Source organism: Ahaetulla prasina, chromosome 3, assembly GCF_028640845.1.
Source record: "Ahaetulla prasina isolate Xishuangbanna chromosome 3, ASM2864084v1, whole genome shotgun sequence".
Taxonomy (NCBI): domain Eukaryota; kingdom Metazoa; phylum Chordata; class Lepidosauria; order Squamata; family Colubridae; genus Ahaetulla; species Ahaetulla prasina.
Window position 1 is genome coordinate 162,234,318 of NC_080541.1, and position 13,898 is coordinate 162,248,215.

The 13,898-nt window shown below is 40.3% G+C and overlaps 1 protein-coding gene across 2 annotated transcripts in view; it reads right to left on the bottom strand.

Annotated features, from left to right (window-relative positions):
• DNAJC6 (DnaJ heat shock protein family (Hsp40) member C6) overlaps positions 1-13,898 on the bottom strand; it is a 72,804-nt gene that overhangs the window by 36,187 nt on the left and 22,719 nt on the right. The window contains exon 1 of one of the 2 annotated variants that reach the window (XR_009154549.1): positions 11,617-13,252. Coding sequence is in view for 1 of the 2 variants with exons in the window: in XM_058178014.1 (XP_058033997.1) it covers positions 11,617-11,887 (271 nt within the window). In the remaining variant the exon portion in view is untranslated. Of the gene's footprint in view, positions 1-11,616; positions 13,253-13,898 lie in introns of those variants that run through there. The other variant, XM_058178014.1, reaches the window with a different exon arrangement.

Here is a 13,898-nt window from a genome sequence, read left to right on the forward strand (position 1 = left end):
AGGCTTCCTGAGACAGTAAAAAGACCCATGATTAGTCCCCAAACCCCTCTTTTTATTTCAATGGCTGTGAATTCTGTTCATTCAGAGCCCGTAATGAGTCACAAATAATTTGTAAAGAGTCCAACAGAAGTCTGCCACAGTCTTCAGGATAAGGCTGATAAGCACCCACCTTTATCTCCCTTGACGCACTGCCAAAGACCTAATTGGCAATTAGCTTTGCAAGGCCACACGGAGCACAGAGTCAAAACAGAGCTTCAGAATTTAAACTGACCAGAACGAACAAAGTTGCTTCTTGCAAAGGCTCATGTGCCTTTGCTCCTCCTTTAAATCTTATGGGAGGGGTCAATAATCTCTGAGCCCTATTCCCAAGTAGTCCCTTTTGTCTTAAATGTTCTTGCCTTCTGGCAGCTCTGCACATGCGCACACTGGGAACAGGCTCCCCCTGTTCCTCTGCCTTGCTGATGTCCAACTCTGGCGGCTCCGGAGGCAGCACATAACTCCCAGGTGGCCCTGGCCCCCTCTCTGCCTCCAACACAGAGCCCTTATCAGAGCCTTCCCCAGACTCCAGGACTGGCTCATGTTCCTCCCCAACCTCCACACTGTCCAACTCTGCTGCCAGCTCCGCAGGCTGCCAGCGGACCAGAACAATTGGTGCTCTCTGTGCTCCTATTCAACAATTACATGAGGCCACTGGGTGAAGTCATTTGTTGCCATGGAATGAGGTATCAGTACACTGATGATACTTAATTATAGAACTCTGTCCCTAACAAACTAAGCAATACTGTGGATATCCTATGCTGGTGCCTGGAGGCTGTAGGAGTCTAAATGGAAAACAACAGGCTTCAGCAAGACTGACTGGCCTTGCGGCCCACTGGTTCTGAGACTATACCATCTTTGCTCTGGATGGGGTTGCACTGTCCCAAACAGACCCTGTGTGCAATCAGGCAGTTCTCCTGGACTCACTATTCCTGTTCAAGGAGCAATGGCTACAAGGGCCTTTGTACAATTTTGCATTGTGCAACAGTTGTGCCCATTCCTAGATCAAGGGTCTTTAGCCACAGTCACTTATACTACCCTGGTCAGTAGTCACCATCTAGTTGATCTACTGTAAAGCAATCTACAAGCTGCATTGGTTACTAATCTATTTCTGGGTCCAATTCAAGGTGCTGGTTTTGTTCTTTAAAGCCTAACATGGCATGATGCCATATTAATCCTGGGACTCTCCTCCCCTGATTCTATCTGCCCATCCCTCTAGACCAATAACTTCCAACCTTTTGGACACCAGGGACTGGTTCTGTGGAGAGAGATTTTTCTGCGGACAGGAAGGGGCGTGGTTTCATGTGCTGCCTGCATCCCACAGATGGGGCTTCGTCTGTTTATGTGGCCTGGTTGCTGGCATGCTGCGGACAGGTTCCAGTCCATGCACTAGATCTAGCAAAGAAGGCAGGTCGCACCAGTCCCATCAAATAGGGAGCTTTGCTTGGTGGATCCCTACTTTATGGAACATTCTTCATCCTGAAAGCCAGTCTGACCTTATCCAGTTTAAATTTTCAGTAGTCCCTCAAGATCTGGGTATGTCATCAGGTCTGAGGACCTTAGGGGACTGGTGAAATATTGAGATGGCTCCAGTGTAATTAACAGCTGCTTTTTGCTATATATGGTACATATATATAGTTTTTTGCCTTTTATAATTTTAACATTTTTAAATATGACTATTTGTCAGCATACATGGCTTTTAGCTTTGTTATAGACCACTCAGTCACTTGTCTGTGAAACGGCAGCCATGGATGAAATAAATAAATACTAAATAATTATCAGTCTGGCAAAGTTAAACAGCTGAAAATAGCTCTCTGTCTATCAGGCCATAGATATAGGCCATATCTGTGGCATCATGCATTTCAGGAAATGAAATCACTATTTATTCAGGGCATTAGGAAATACTGTCCAATTGAATTAAGTGATGAAATGCTGCTCTGGAATATATTTAGACCCTCTTTTTGCCTCTATAAATCAAGGATAGCTCACTATTTGCCAAAATTTGGCTGGATGAACATGAAACTGAATCACCACTCTAAGGCAATAGCTTCATTGATGAGAATAATAATATTTCACCTCTTTTAGTGGGTTTTTGTTAGAGGAAGATTTCTTTCCGGGACATCCCTTTGTGTGAAGGAGGATTTTTTTTGTCAAAAGACAAGTAGCAAAAAGAGATAATATCCTCCAAAAACTTCTTTATGAATGAAACAGTCTTTACGATAATAATTTTCTTGATAGGACACATTTCTCCCCCGCCCCTCGGCACTACAAATGAATAGGAATATAGCTTCATTTATCTGCCTTTGGAAATATTTTAAACACATTATGCAAAAATGTAGCTCTCTAGAGAGGTTTACAATATCAGGAAAGATGGAAGAAAAGGAGGGGGGGTGATCAGCAACGAAGAAGATAGATTTGGCTGCATCAATGAAGAATATTGCAACTGAAGGCCTAAAGGACCAAGTTGTGGCAGGCAATCCTAAGAAAATCTATGTAGTTGACACCAAGTTGATGGGACATAAGTATCAATCATTCATGGATTTATACAACATGGAGTTGTAGTTGTCAGCTCCAATCCTTAAAACACATCCAAATATTCATTTTGTTGTTGTTTGTCTGCACAAGCGTTTGCCATTCATTCGGGTGGAACTATAATGTAGAGAGTTGCTGCAGCTTTATCCTTATCCCAAAGAAGAAAAATATATCCAAATATCCAAGTGAGTATGCTTCTTTGAATTTGGACATTCATTATAAAAGAGAACAAAGCTGAGACTCTCATAGCTTTTTCATGAAGAATTGTGTGGCAACTTTCTTCCAGAGAATTATAATAGCTGCAATGGCAAATTACCATCTAACTTATTTATTCATTCTTTTATTTTATATAATTCCTATACTGCTCCTATTATAAAACTGTCCACAGCCCACAAAGATAAAAATGAAGCAGAAAAAAAAACATAGGAGCAAAAACTATAAAATTATAATAAACAATGTTAATTATATTAATTCTTTGTGATGAATATTTAAGAAGTTTAAAAACAGAAATAGTTTACTGTTTCAACTTACTGGAAAGATTATTCAGAGGGAGGGGATAAAAAGATTAGTGATCGTGCTGATCATTTTAATTCTGCATTTCACTAACCTTTCACTAACATTTTCCTCAAACATTGCTCTCATTTAACTCTCCTCTATGCTTTCTCAAAATGGACAATTGAATTTTCCTTAAACACATTTTCAAAATAGCAACTTTGAGAAAAACCTGATGTGCTTTGGGTGTAAAAATGCTATGTAAACTGCCATAATATAAAACACACTCAAGGGTGATATGAACCTAAATGAGAATGCTGCTATGATCAAAACTATGTGACTGAGCTGAGCTGATAATGTTATTCAGCTCCAGAAACAAAGAGGCTTTAGAAATAGACTTTTCTCATTTCAAATTGTCCAAGAGAACAGACAGACGAGATAGTGTCTAAGAGATTCCCTTTTGTTTTCACAGATATGGAGATATCTCTCAGTTTCTTCATAAACAATTACTATGACACAAGAGATTTTAACTTCTAGAAATGGCCTTTTAAGAAAAGTTAATGCACCTTAGTATACTGAAAGCTATTTCAGTTAGTCAACATTAGTTCTTCAGTCTAATGTTTACTAAATATACCAACATCTGGTAATTTTCCTGATCTGAAGCTACTTTGAGTAACCTTAATATTTCTGGGAAATATTTAAAATGTAGGGCAATGCTAAAATTCCACCTGTTTGGTTTAATATGATGAGTTGTTCATAATTCATAGACTGGGGGTTTGTTATATGAGAGGAGCTAAACAGAGCTTGCTCCTGTGAGAATTTGCTTGAACATTAAAAGCAGCCACTTCTTCCATGCTTTCTATGTTCACTTTCAAAGATAAGAGTGTTTGAGAAGCTTTTCAATAACAATAGCAATAGCAGTTAGACTTATATACCACTTCACAGTGCTTTACAGCCCTCTCTAAGCAGTTTACAGAATCAGCCAGTGGTGGGTTGCTACCGGTTCACCCCAGATCGGGCGAACCTATAGCGGTGATGGCAGGAGGCTCTGCCCACCTGCCTGGACGCTTCTGCGCATACACAGAAGCACACATGCGCGAGCACCCATGAGTGAACCAGTAGCGACAGGATTTGCAACCCACTACTGGAGTCAGCATATTGCCCCCAACAATTTGGGTTGTTTTACTGATCTCGGAGGGATGGAAGGCTGAGTCAACCTTCAGCTGGTGAGAATCGAACTGCTGGCAGTTGGCAGAATTAGCTTGCAGTGCTGCATTCTAACTATTACATCATCACAGTTCTCTTAATATTCTCTCAATACTTGTTCTTTCCAATGACATGCTTCAAATTTTTTTTGTTTTAAGTTTCTGTTTTAATGTGTATATTGTGGGTTTTTTATTATCTGGCTGTATACCGCCCTGAGTCCTTCAGGAGAAGGGCGGTATAAAAATCTAATAAAATAAAATATAAATAAATAAATAAATAAAGACTTTTTTCCAGGGCCAGGACTTTAAAAAAACATCCTAGACCACTTCAAAGAATTTCAGCTCACTGAATCCTTACAATGAACAGGTTGTCTTCACAATTTCAAGAATAAAAAGAAATGTAAAATCCTCTGTCTGGATTTTAAAATGTAATTCACAGCAGAATTTGGAAATTGGGTACAAACTGAGAAAGACTTAAGAACTGAGTTTAGAAGCAGCTAACTTTAGGAGAGTGAAGGATCTGGGTTTTTGATTTAGCTGAAATGCACTTTTAGTATCAGAACTCCTTGTTCTGAACAATCCTGATACACTGGTCTAACAGATTATTCCAGACCGGTATCCTTCAAATATATTGGACTATAAGTCACACACCTATTGATGAGCTGTTAACTGACAATTGCTACCATATGACTTATACCTGAAAATAAAGCAATTATTATGAAGACATTATATGTCTTTGTCCCCCATAAAAAGGACAATCCCAAGATAGTAAATACAGTGGATCTTATAAGCTAGTAAATTTCTCAATACATTTTTTAATCTAATTCCTCTAATCTCTTTTCCATATTTGCTGGGAAAGGTGGAAGGACAGAGAAGGAGACAAGATGGATGGACTCATTTACAATGATGCAATGGATGCACTATGGGAAATCCTAAAAAGTTGGGGAAAGCTCATCATGGTGATGTGCTACGTGTGCTATGTGATGCTAAGAGGTAACATCAGTTTCATGGCACACAATCAACAAATCCAACATATTTGAAGAGCAACAAGATCAGAATAGGTTCATTTAATCCAGTATATGAGGATCTCATGTAATCAGTATACTAAATTGATTTTCCCGAGGAACAATTCCATAAAGCGTTTTGTCAATATGCATTAGAACTGCATCACTGCTATCAGTGGAAATATTCAGCTTTCATGCCTAAAATGAAATAAGCACTTCAGTATGTAAGAGGATACCTAGCTTATACAACTGAATTATTTCTGTGTTGCCTTCAGTTTGCAGAAAACATGTTATTAGATATAATAAAAGAGTGATTGGAAATGTGTGCCTTCATCATAAAATGAAAGATTAATAGTGTATATATTAGGTACTAGTGCTGGAATTGCGGTGCCTATAAACTCTATAGAATAGCTCAGAACAGACATCTCTAAAATGAGAATGGAGCTAAATAAATGGAAATAATTTTAAAAAGTGAAAGCATCCCCATCTGACTTTTCAAGTGATAAAACTTACGATGACGAATGCTTGAATGAGGAACAATTTACAGTCTTAGAAATGCTTTTGAGTCATCATATTTATTAAGTGTGAATGTTACTGAAATCTATAATAGCTTTTACATAAGTCTTGAGAATTGGAAAAGGGTTTTGCGGTTGTTGTTATCATAGACATTAATTTTGGAAGCATGGGGATTGAATTCATGCATAATGAATGTAGGAATACCCAAGTGATACACAAGCTACCTCTGAAAAACTCCAACAATTTGAGCTGAAGAATACTTACTACATGCAGTACTAGGCTTCTATTTTTAAATAAAACTTGCTAACTTTCATACCATTAACATCTTTTTATTATTCTGCATAGTCACTATGACCATTTTTGAATTCTACCAACAATAGAATTCACATAAAAAACATTTAAGAAGGCAAATGCAAAAGCAAACATTCATTCCCTTGGCATTCCTACCAACTGAACAGCTAGAGTAAGCAAGGCTGGGCAACTCATGCCTTGAGGCTTATGTGCAACCCTGGGAAGTGCCTCTACTCATGATTGCAAAAATACTGTAGCATATTCTTGATATTCTAACATCATGAACGGTGCGATACTTTGGTATACTTTGGTAATCTCGACTTACAACCATTTGTTTAGGGACAGTTCGAAGTTACAAAGGCAGTGAAAAAAGTGACTTATGACGGTTTTTCAAACTTACAACCGTTGCAGCATCCCCACAGTCATGTGATCAAAATCCGGGTGTTTGGTAACGGACATGTATTTATGATAGTTGCATTGTCCTGTGGTCATGGGATCACCATTTGTAGGTGATCCCAGCTGGCTTCAGACAAGCAAAGTCAATGGGGGAAGCCAGATTACTTAAGGACTGAATGATTCACTTAACAGCTGCAGTGATATACTTAACAACTGTGGCAAGAAAGGTCATAAAACGGGGTGCAACTCACTTAACAACTTCTTAGCAACAGAAATTTTGGGCTCAATTGTGGTTGTAAGTCAAGAACTACCTTAATAAAAAAATAAAAAAATCTCAATTCTTTCTCCAACCCATCTCTCCAACACGTGTGAGGTTGCTCCACCCAATCTGCAACCCTTGCCTGTTCCTAATATGTCATTCTTGCCCACCAGAGATTGCCCACTCTTACAGAGGATTCTTCTTTATCATTATACAGATGGCCAGAGAACCTACATGGTGTAATGGTTAAAGGCACTGAGCTCGAAACAGGGAGTTTTGAGTTCTGCTCTTGCCTCTTAGCCCTAGGAAGCAGTCAATGGCAAACCATTTCCAGAAACCTGTCAAGGAAACTTCTTGGACTTGTTGAGGCAGTCACTAGGAGTCAACATGACTCAAAGGTGTGCGCACATGCGCATGCACACCCACCCACACCTAATTATGTATTAATGAGGATGTGAAAGCTAACATCCAATGGATGTTCTTATTCCTGAAGTTCCAGGGAAGGAAATGATGCAAAGTAGACAAAATCATGTCTTCCAATATTGCCAAAATGATTAAAACTAGAATCTACCCAAACATGTAAACATCCGGGAATACTTTCCATTGGTAGTTTTAAGAAATTCATTCAAGAGAGACGACTTCCGGTATCCAGCGGCAACGGACGTCTGGAAGGCTTCTCTTGCCTCCAGCGCCCGAATCCGGCCGCCGCCGAGGCCCCCAGGGGCCAGGTGTTCCGAAAAGGACACCTGCCGCACGGACGCCTCGCCAGGGACCTCCCACCCGACATACAGGACTGTGGGGACCGATGCTGACGCATCCTAGGCTCGGCGGGGTTCGGAGGCCACAGGCCGCGGCCATTATTTTGGTCGTCGCCTGGGCCGCTGTGCCCGTGACACCGGGCATTGATTTATAACTGCAGCAGCCTGGTGGTGAACAGGAACGGAGAAGAATTGAGGAGGAGAAGGAAGGGAATATCGGTAAACGTGAGTGGACTGCTCCGGAGTGCGGGGGTTTTCTCCCCTGCGGTTGGAAGGAGCACGAGTTATTCTGGAGAGAGGAGAACTTAAAATAAGAAGATTACCGGTTTTGTGGAGCTCTGGAGAGAAGAGGTGATGGAGAAATTTAGGAGGGAAGGTTTGAGGCCCCTCCTTCTGGGGAACAGTGGTGGCGCCCAGCTTCCGCCTTCACTATGAGAATTTTGATGACATCACTTCCTTCGGCTTCCTGGTTGACTAACTGTACTCTGGACTCGTTGCTCCTGTGAGTGCCCCTGGTGGATCCGGAGGAAATTACAAGGATACTGTGCTTGCCTGAGGATTTTGATTCTTTTTTTTCAAATGGCAAAAGGTCAGAGACCAACTGCTGGAGAGATGGAGAGAATTTTGGAAAAGTTATCCAATATGGACAAGAAATTGATGAAAATAAGAGCAGAAATTGTGACTATCCAAAAGGATTTAAAGGATACTCAACAAGTCTCAGCAGAAAACAAGCAGAAAGTGGAAGGTTTGAGGGTGAGATGCGGCAGTGCAGAAAAGAGAGGAGACGACAGGCAATGCTGTGCTTGGACTACAGATGGATAAAATGTCTTATTTCCTTAGGTTTCAAAATTTGGAAGAAGTGGACCAAGAAGACTTGAGAGATGTTGTGACTAAATTGTTGGGAGAATTTCTTGGGAGAGGTGTTGATTTCATGAATTGGGATGTGGATCGAGTTTATAGAGTTAATTCGCAATATGCACGCACGCATGCAGTTCCCAGAGAGGTTCATGTCAAATTTGTGAGAAGAGGGACGAGATGAAATTCTTAGAAAACATAGGAGTGGGGCACTGATTTACAGGGGCAGGGAGATAGCCATTCTGAGGCAGATTCCCAGACAGGTACGTGAAAAAAGAAAGAAATATTATTTTTTGTCAAGCAAATTGTACCAGAAGGGAGTGGGCTTCAGATGGCTGATGCCAGAGGGATTGATGATTTTCCGGGAGGGCATTACGAAAAAAATCAGTACAATTGCGGAGGCTACGGCCTATGTGGAGGAACACAAAGCCTTCCTGGAATCAGATGACCCAGGAATTGAAGAAGGGAGGTTATAGACCGTGGGGCTGAGCGGGCTGCCGCTGTTGCGGCCCTGGAGTTGGGTCAGGCTGAACCCAGAGTTCTGAGATCCAAAACTAGGAAGTGATAAAGATATTTGGGATTGTGTTGGTTTTCCTTATTCTCTTTTGTACGATATTCTGTTTATTCTTGACTCTTCTTTATTACGTATTTAACATTTGCAAACTTAGCTACTGTGTCACCTGCTTGCCTTATGGCTGTTGTATGTGTTAAAAAATTTGAGTAAAATTCTTATTTTAGATAAGAAAAATGAAAATTTACCATACCTGATATGTATTTGTATAAACCTTTTTTGACTAATAAAAACTTTTTGAATAGAAAAAAAGAAATTCATTCAAAATTACACACAGTTGCAGGTTTTTAAATTTATAATATATTTCCAAATGGTTTTAAATGAAGCTATTTAACTTTTATCGATTTAGCTATTTAGCAATTTAGCATTTTAGCTATTTAAAAAAACTATCGATCAATATTTGAGGACTGTTTGCTTAAAACAATTATCACAGTTCTTAGGTAATATCTTCTATATCCTTAGAAACCTGTCACCTTTCAAATGTTGCTAAACAACAATTCCCCTGGATATATTGTTAATTCTGATAAGAGTTGAAGTCAGCAACTCTGAATTTCCAAAAAAATCAAAGATAACAAGATCCAGTAAGAATATTAAAACCCATTAGGTAATTTTTATCCTTTTCATGGAAAGCTTTAAATCAAGAACCATAACAACAGACAAATACATATGAAAATAAGTACAGATATATCACTGTCCATGTTGTTCACACGAGCATTTACTTTATTAACTGCAAAACAACATTTTGCAATTCAAAATTTCAATCAATGTTTTCAATTTTCAATTGAAAATCTGAAAAGCAGCAAAAAATCTATACATTTCAAAGTAAAATCATGATTTTTTAAAAAAATTATTTTAATCTTATTCCTTCTTGAAGTAGCAGATCAATCCAAGATCTGAAACTAGTGGAGTCTGCATAATTGCTGAATTTGCAAAGTCTAGTTTGCTGCTATTTTTTCAAATCAAACGAAGAGGAAGGAAATAAAACTACAAAGAGAAGGTAATGCATAATTGTTAGCAAGCAAAGTTACATTTAAATTATGATTAGCAGGTGACAGAATACCCCTTTCCTCTACAAGAGTAAATTAAACGTAATTATTATAAATCACACAGTTATTTCAATATAAATAAAAGTTAATATCAAATCCTTTAAAATGCGATACACGGAACATGAGATTTGGCTTTCTTTGTAACTTTGTAGCATTTTCTCAGCTCATCAAGAAAAATCCTTATATTTCTTGCCAAAATTTTGAGAAGCAGTACTATTTCTTTCTCACTCAGTTTGAAACTGGTCCAGGGAAGAGTGGTTTTATGAAGCAATTCATTCAACATCCTACTGTTTCAGAATTTGGGAAAAGCCAGAGTCTCCCTCTCTCTCACCCACATACCCCTAACTGCTCAACAAGATTGGGCACCATGTCAAAATAACTGAATGCTATAAAATTCTCAGTCTAAACAGGATAACTTTGAGGTTCAACTCCCCAAGACACTCTTTTTCCCCCCTAAATGTAGCAGCAGCACATTATTTGAGGGAAAATGCTTATGCATCAAAAAATGTTCTAGTCAGGAAAAAGGAAGGCTTCATCAGAAATGAACCAGAACTATGAATATATTTCTATAGTGCCAGCTTTCATGGCATTGAAGAAATCATGTCATTTAATGAAACGTGCCCCTCAACCAATTTTAGAACACAGCAGATAATTAATCAATAACTACCAGGTTATTGATGCAATCGATCAGCAATCCAGGTTGATCAGAGGTTGGACATCACAGTAACTAGCTTATTACTAGTTCTATAAACTGTCCAACTGAGATTTTAAAACAGATAAAAGATGTGGATATACAGCACCTTTTTGTAGGTCTAACTATGACCATTTCCCATAAAGACAGATACGCCTTTCCGTTTTTGCAGTGAGGAAAAAAAGGTGTGTCACTTGATGGATTTTTTTTTTTAAAGTAACATGCTGCTTGGGGTTTTAAGCTTCACCCAGTTAAACTAAAAACTGCTAGTTAGCTTTTAAATATAATAATAAAAAAACACCCTTGCTTTTTATTAGGGCTGAGCCTAATAGTCAAATAAATGACCCTTATTTTCAAGATAGCATAAGCAGCATCAGCTTTATATACAGATAGTTTCCCAGTGCAGACATTCACTTTCTTTCTTTCAATAAATATCAATGAAACAAAAACCTCTTTTTAAGCAGAAGATTTACTGCCAAAGACCAAGTACTTCTGAAAATATACATTTGCTCCTTTCCAGGGTTTCCCTGAAGAGGTCATTGCTAATAGTTTTGGTCTCACACCAAGGCACACTAGCAAAATAGCCCGAAGCAGTCTTCTCTGCATTTCCCTCCCTCTCTCTCTCCCACCCACCCACTTATTCACAAGCACACACACAGCCCGAGAACAATACACTGATCGGCGCGGTTCCTTTGCGCCCCGCCCGTCCTTCCCCCACCCCCCACCCCTTGCACTTAACGGAACAGCGTGACAAGAAGGGACAGGTTTCATTTAACTGCTCTTAAAAGCTCTGTCCATTTTTAGTAAGCAGGCCCTCGCCTTAGAAAGGGCAAACCGGTCCGGCCAGGTCCGCTCCGACCCCTCCACCAACACAGTCCTCGCCCGGAAGGTTGGGCCCTAAGTACATCTCTCCCCCCACCCCCGCCCCACTCTCTTCCCCGCGCAGAGGCAGTCAACCTGCTACCTGAGCTGTCCATGGTGCTGCAGTCGAGCGGCTGATGCTGATGCTGTCGCGCTGGGCTCCTGGCTGCTGCTACCACCGCGGGGATCACCCCTTGTTTGCCGAGGTTGCCTCCGCCGCCGCCGCCGCCGCCGGTTCGCTCCCGGCTGCTGCAGAAGTCACCGTTGCTGTCCACCAGCTGCAAAGATTCATAGCCATCATTGTTGGTCTTTTTCCGGTAGCTCCCGAGGAGACTCATGGGCGAGTGAGACAGAGAGTGTGTCACCGCGGACATAAAAGGCGGGAGAATCGCAAACAGCTCACCTTCCCCTAGAGGCGGAAGCAGCCACACACCCAGAGCGGGGCTGCAGCCCCAGCAGGGCCTTACTTGCTAGCTGACTGGGTGTGAGCGCAGGCGGTGGAGGCAAGCGACCTCCCCGCCTCTCGTCTCCCGTCCCCGCCTCTGCCTGGCAGCTATTGGAGCAGCCTTGGGAGGCACACCTTGCCGGCTGCTACAGATACTGAAGTCCGACCCTTTAGTCTCTTAATGCCTACTGCTTTCAGGAAGCGATGCCCGGAAGCAATGTAAGAAGGCCTCCAGCGTGCCTGCGCACGCTTCTCTACCGCTTGGCTTCCACACCATCCCGCTACTTCTAGCGACTTAGAACGGAGCGAGATCAAGCAGCATGCAAAGCGGCATGGCCCCCTGCAGATCATCTTCATCCCGATTCAAGGCATTCAACATTCCAAGGTTAAAGAAAGGCAGCAGGCACAGGCAGGAAGTGGGTAGAATCCATCCCACTCAAAAATCTTAAGATTGGAATCGAGCAGGCAATGGTGGTTGTTTTTCCCCTTGTGACACTCTAAGGAGGGATTACTTGGACTTTGAAGAAACAGGGTAGAAAGAGTTGCTCACACTTTGGAAATTTGGTGTTGAAGATACAACTGATAGCCAAGAAGACAAACAAAAGAATTATTTAACAAATCAACCCAGAGTTTTCACTTGAAGTACACATGACCGGGTTCAAATTATTCTACTTTGCACAAATTATTCAGTGGACAAGCTCTCTGATGAAACCTATAAAAATTCCAATGGTGAAAGGAAAGGGAAGATGAGCGGTAACAAACTGAATGAACTCAGTTACAGCAGCAATGAGTGCACTACTGGAAGTCCTATGGACCAAGTAGGAGGCAAATCCACCTGGAGAAAAACTATATGATCACTGAGAATCAACACTAATTTGACAGGACATAATCGATTCTCAAAACCTCATCTAGTGCTCTGTTCCTTCCTTGAAGCCCAAACTTCCTTTATCTTTGAATCCTACAAGTGGAAAATTGGCCAACTCTCTGCCATCTAGTCTTTCCTTATCACTAACATCAGAGCCAGAAACATAGAAGTGAATATATGCAAGTATCTAATGAAGCCTTTACAAGTCACCTTTGCTACTTATACTAATATTCAAAATGTTACAGCATTTTCATCCACACAATAAATGCTAGTGGTCTATACAAAAGATTGCTACCTGGAATGCAGGTCCAAACTTTTACTAAGCTAGGATAGCTTGAGCAACTAGAAGAACTATATTTTTATAAGTGAAACTCACCGCAATAACGTAAGATCTATTTATGCTGTCTTTTTATATTAATAATTAGTACATCTTCCAAGGAATGGTTTCAGTTTCACTAATTGTAATTGGATTTATTTAAATTATATCCCTAGGATTTGTATATATTTATATATCTTACAGCTGGTCAGAGTTACTTCAAACTGCAAGACGGGCAGAAAATAAATTCGATAATAATAGTTCTAATTCGTCTCTAATCCATTTCCAATCCTGCCCATTCATGCAGTCAGAAATTCTAGGAGTACATTTAATTAAAATTGGTTTTGTTTAGAAAACCAGAGGTGCTTTGTTTTGCTGTTATTGGAATTTACAAATGTAAATTTAAATTTAAATATCCATAGTAAAAATCCACTGTTTCTGCATCGGATTCTAAGAGAGAGAGAAAAAATGTCCCAAAATATTATTGGCTGGCATTTTAGACTGGGACATTCTAGACTAGAATGTTTTTCCTATCCTTGCTTGATCCAACCCTGCTCATATTAACATTTTTAAATAGAGGATGACAACACACAACAACCAGATTTCAGTATTCAGTGGATATGTTTGCAGTTTATGCTCTCATAAACGTGTATAAAATCTCAGGTAAAACCCTATTCTATCAGATTTCTATAGTATAGACTTCCAGTTGGAGATATTATGGCAGATCCATCAACCTGGAGGGCAGTCAAAGTAGGATAA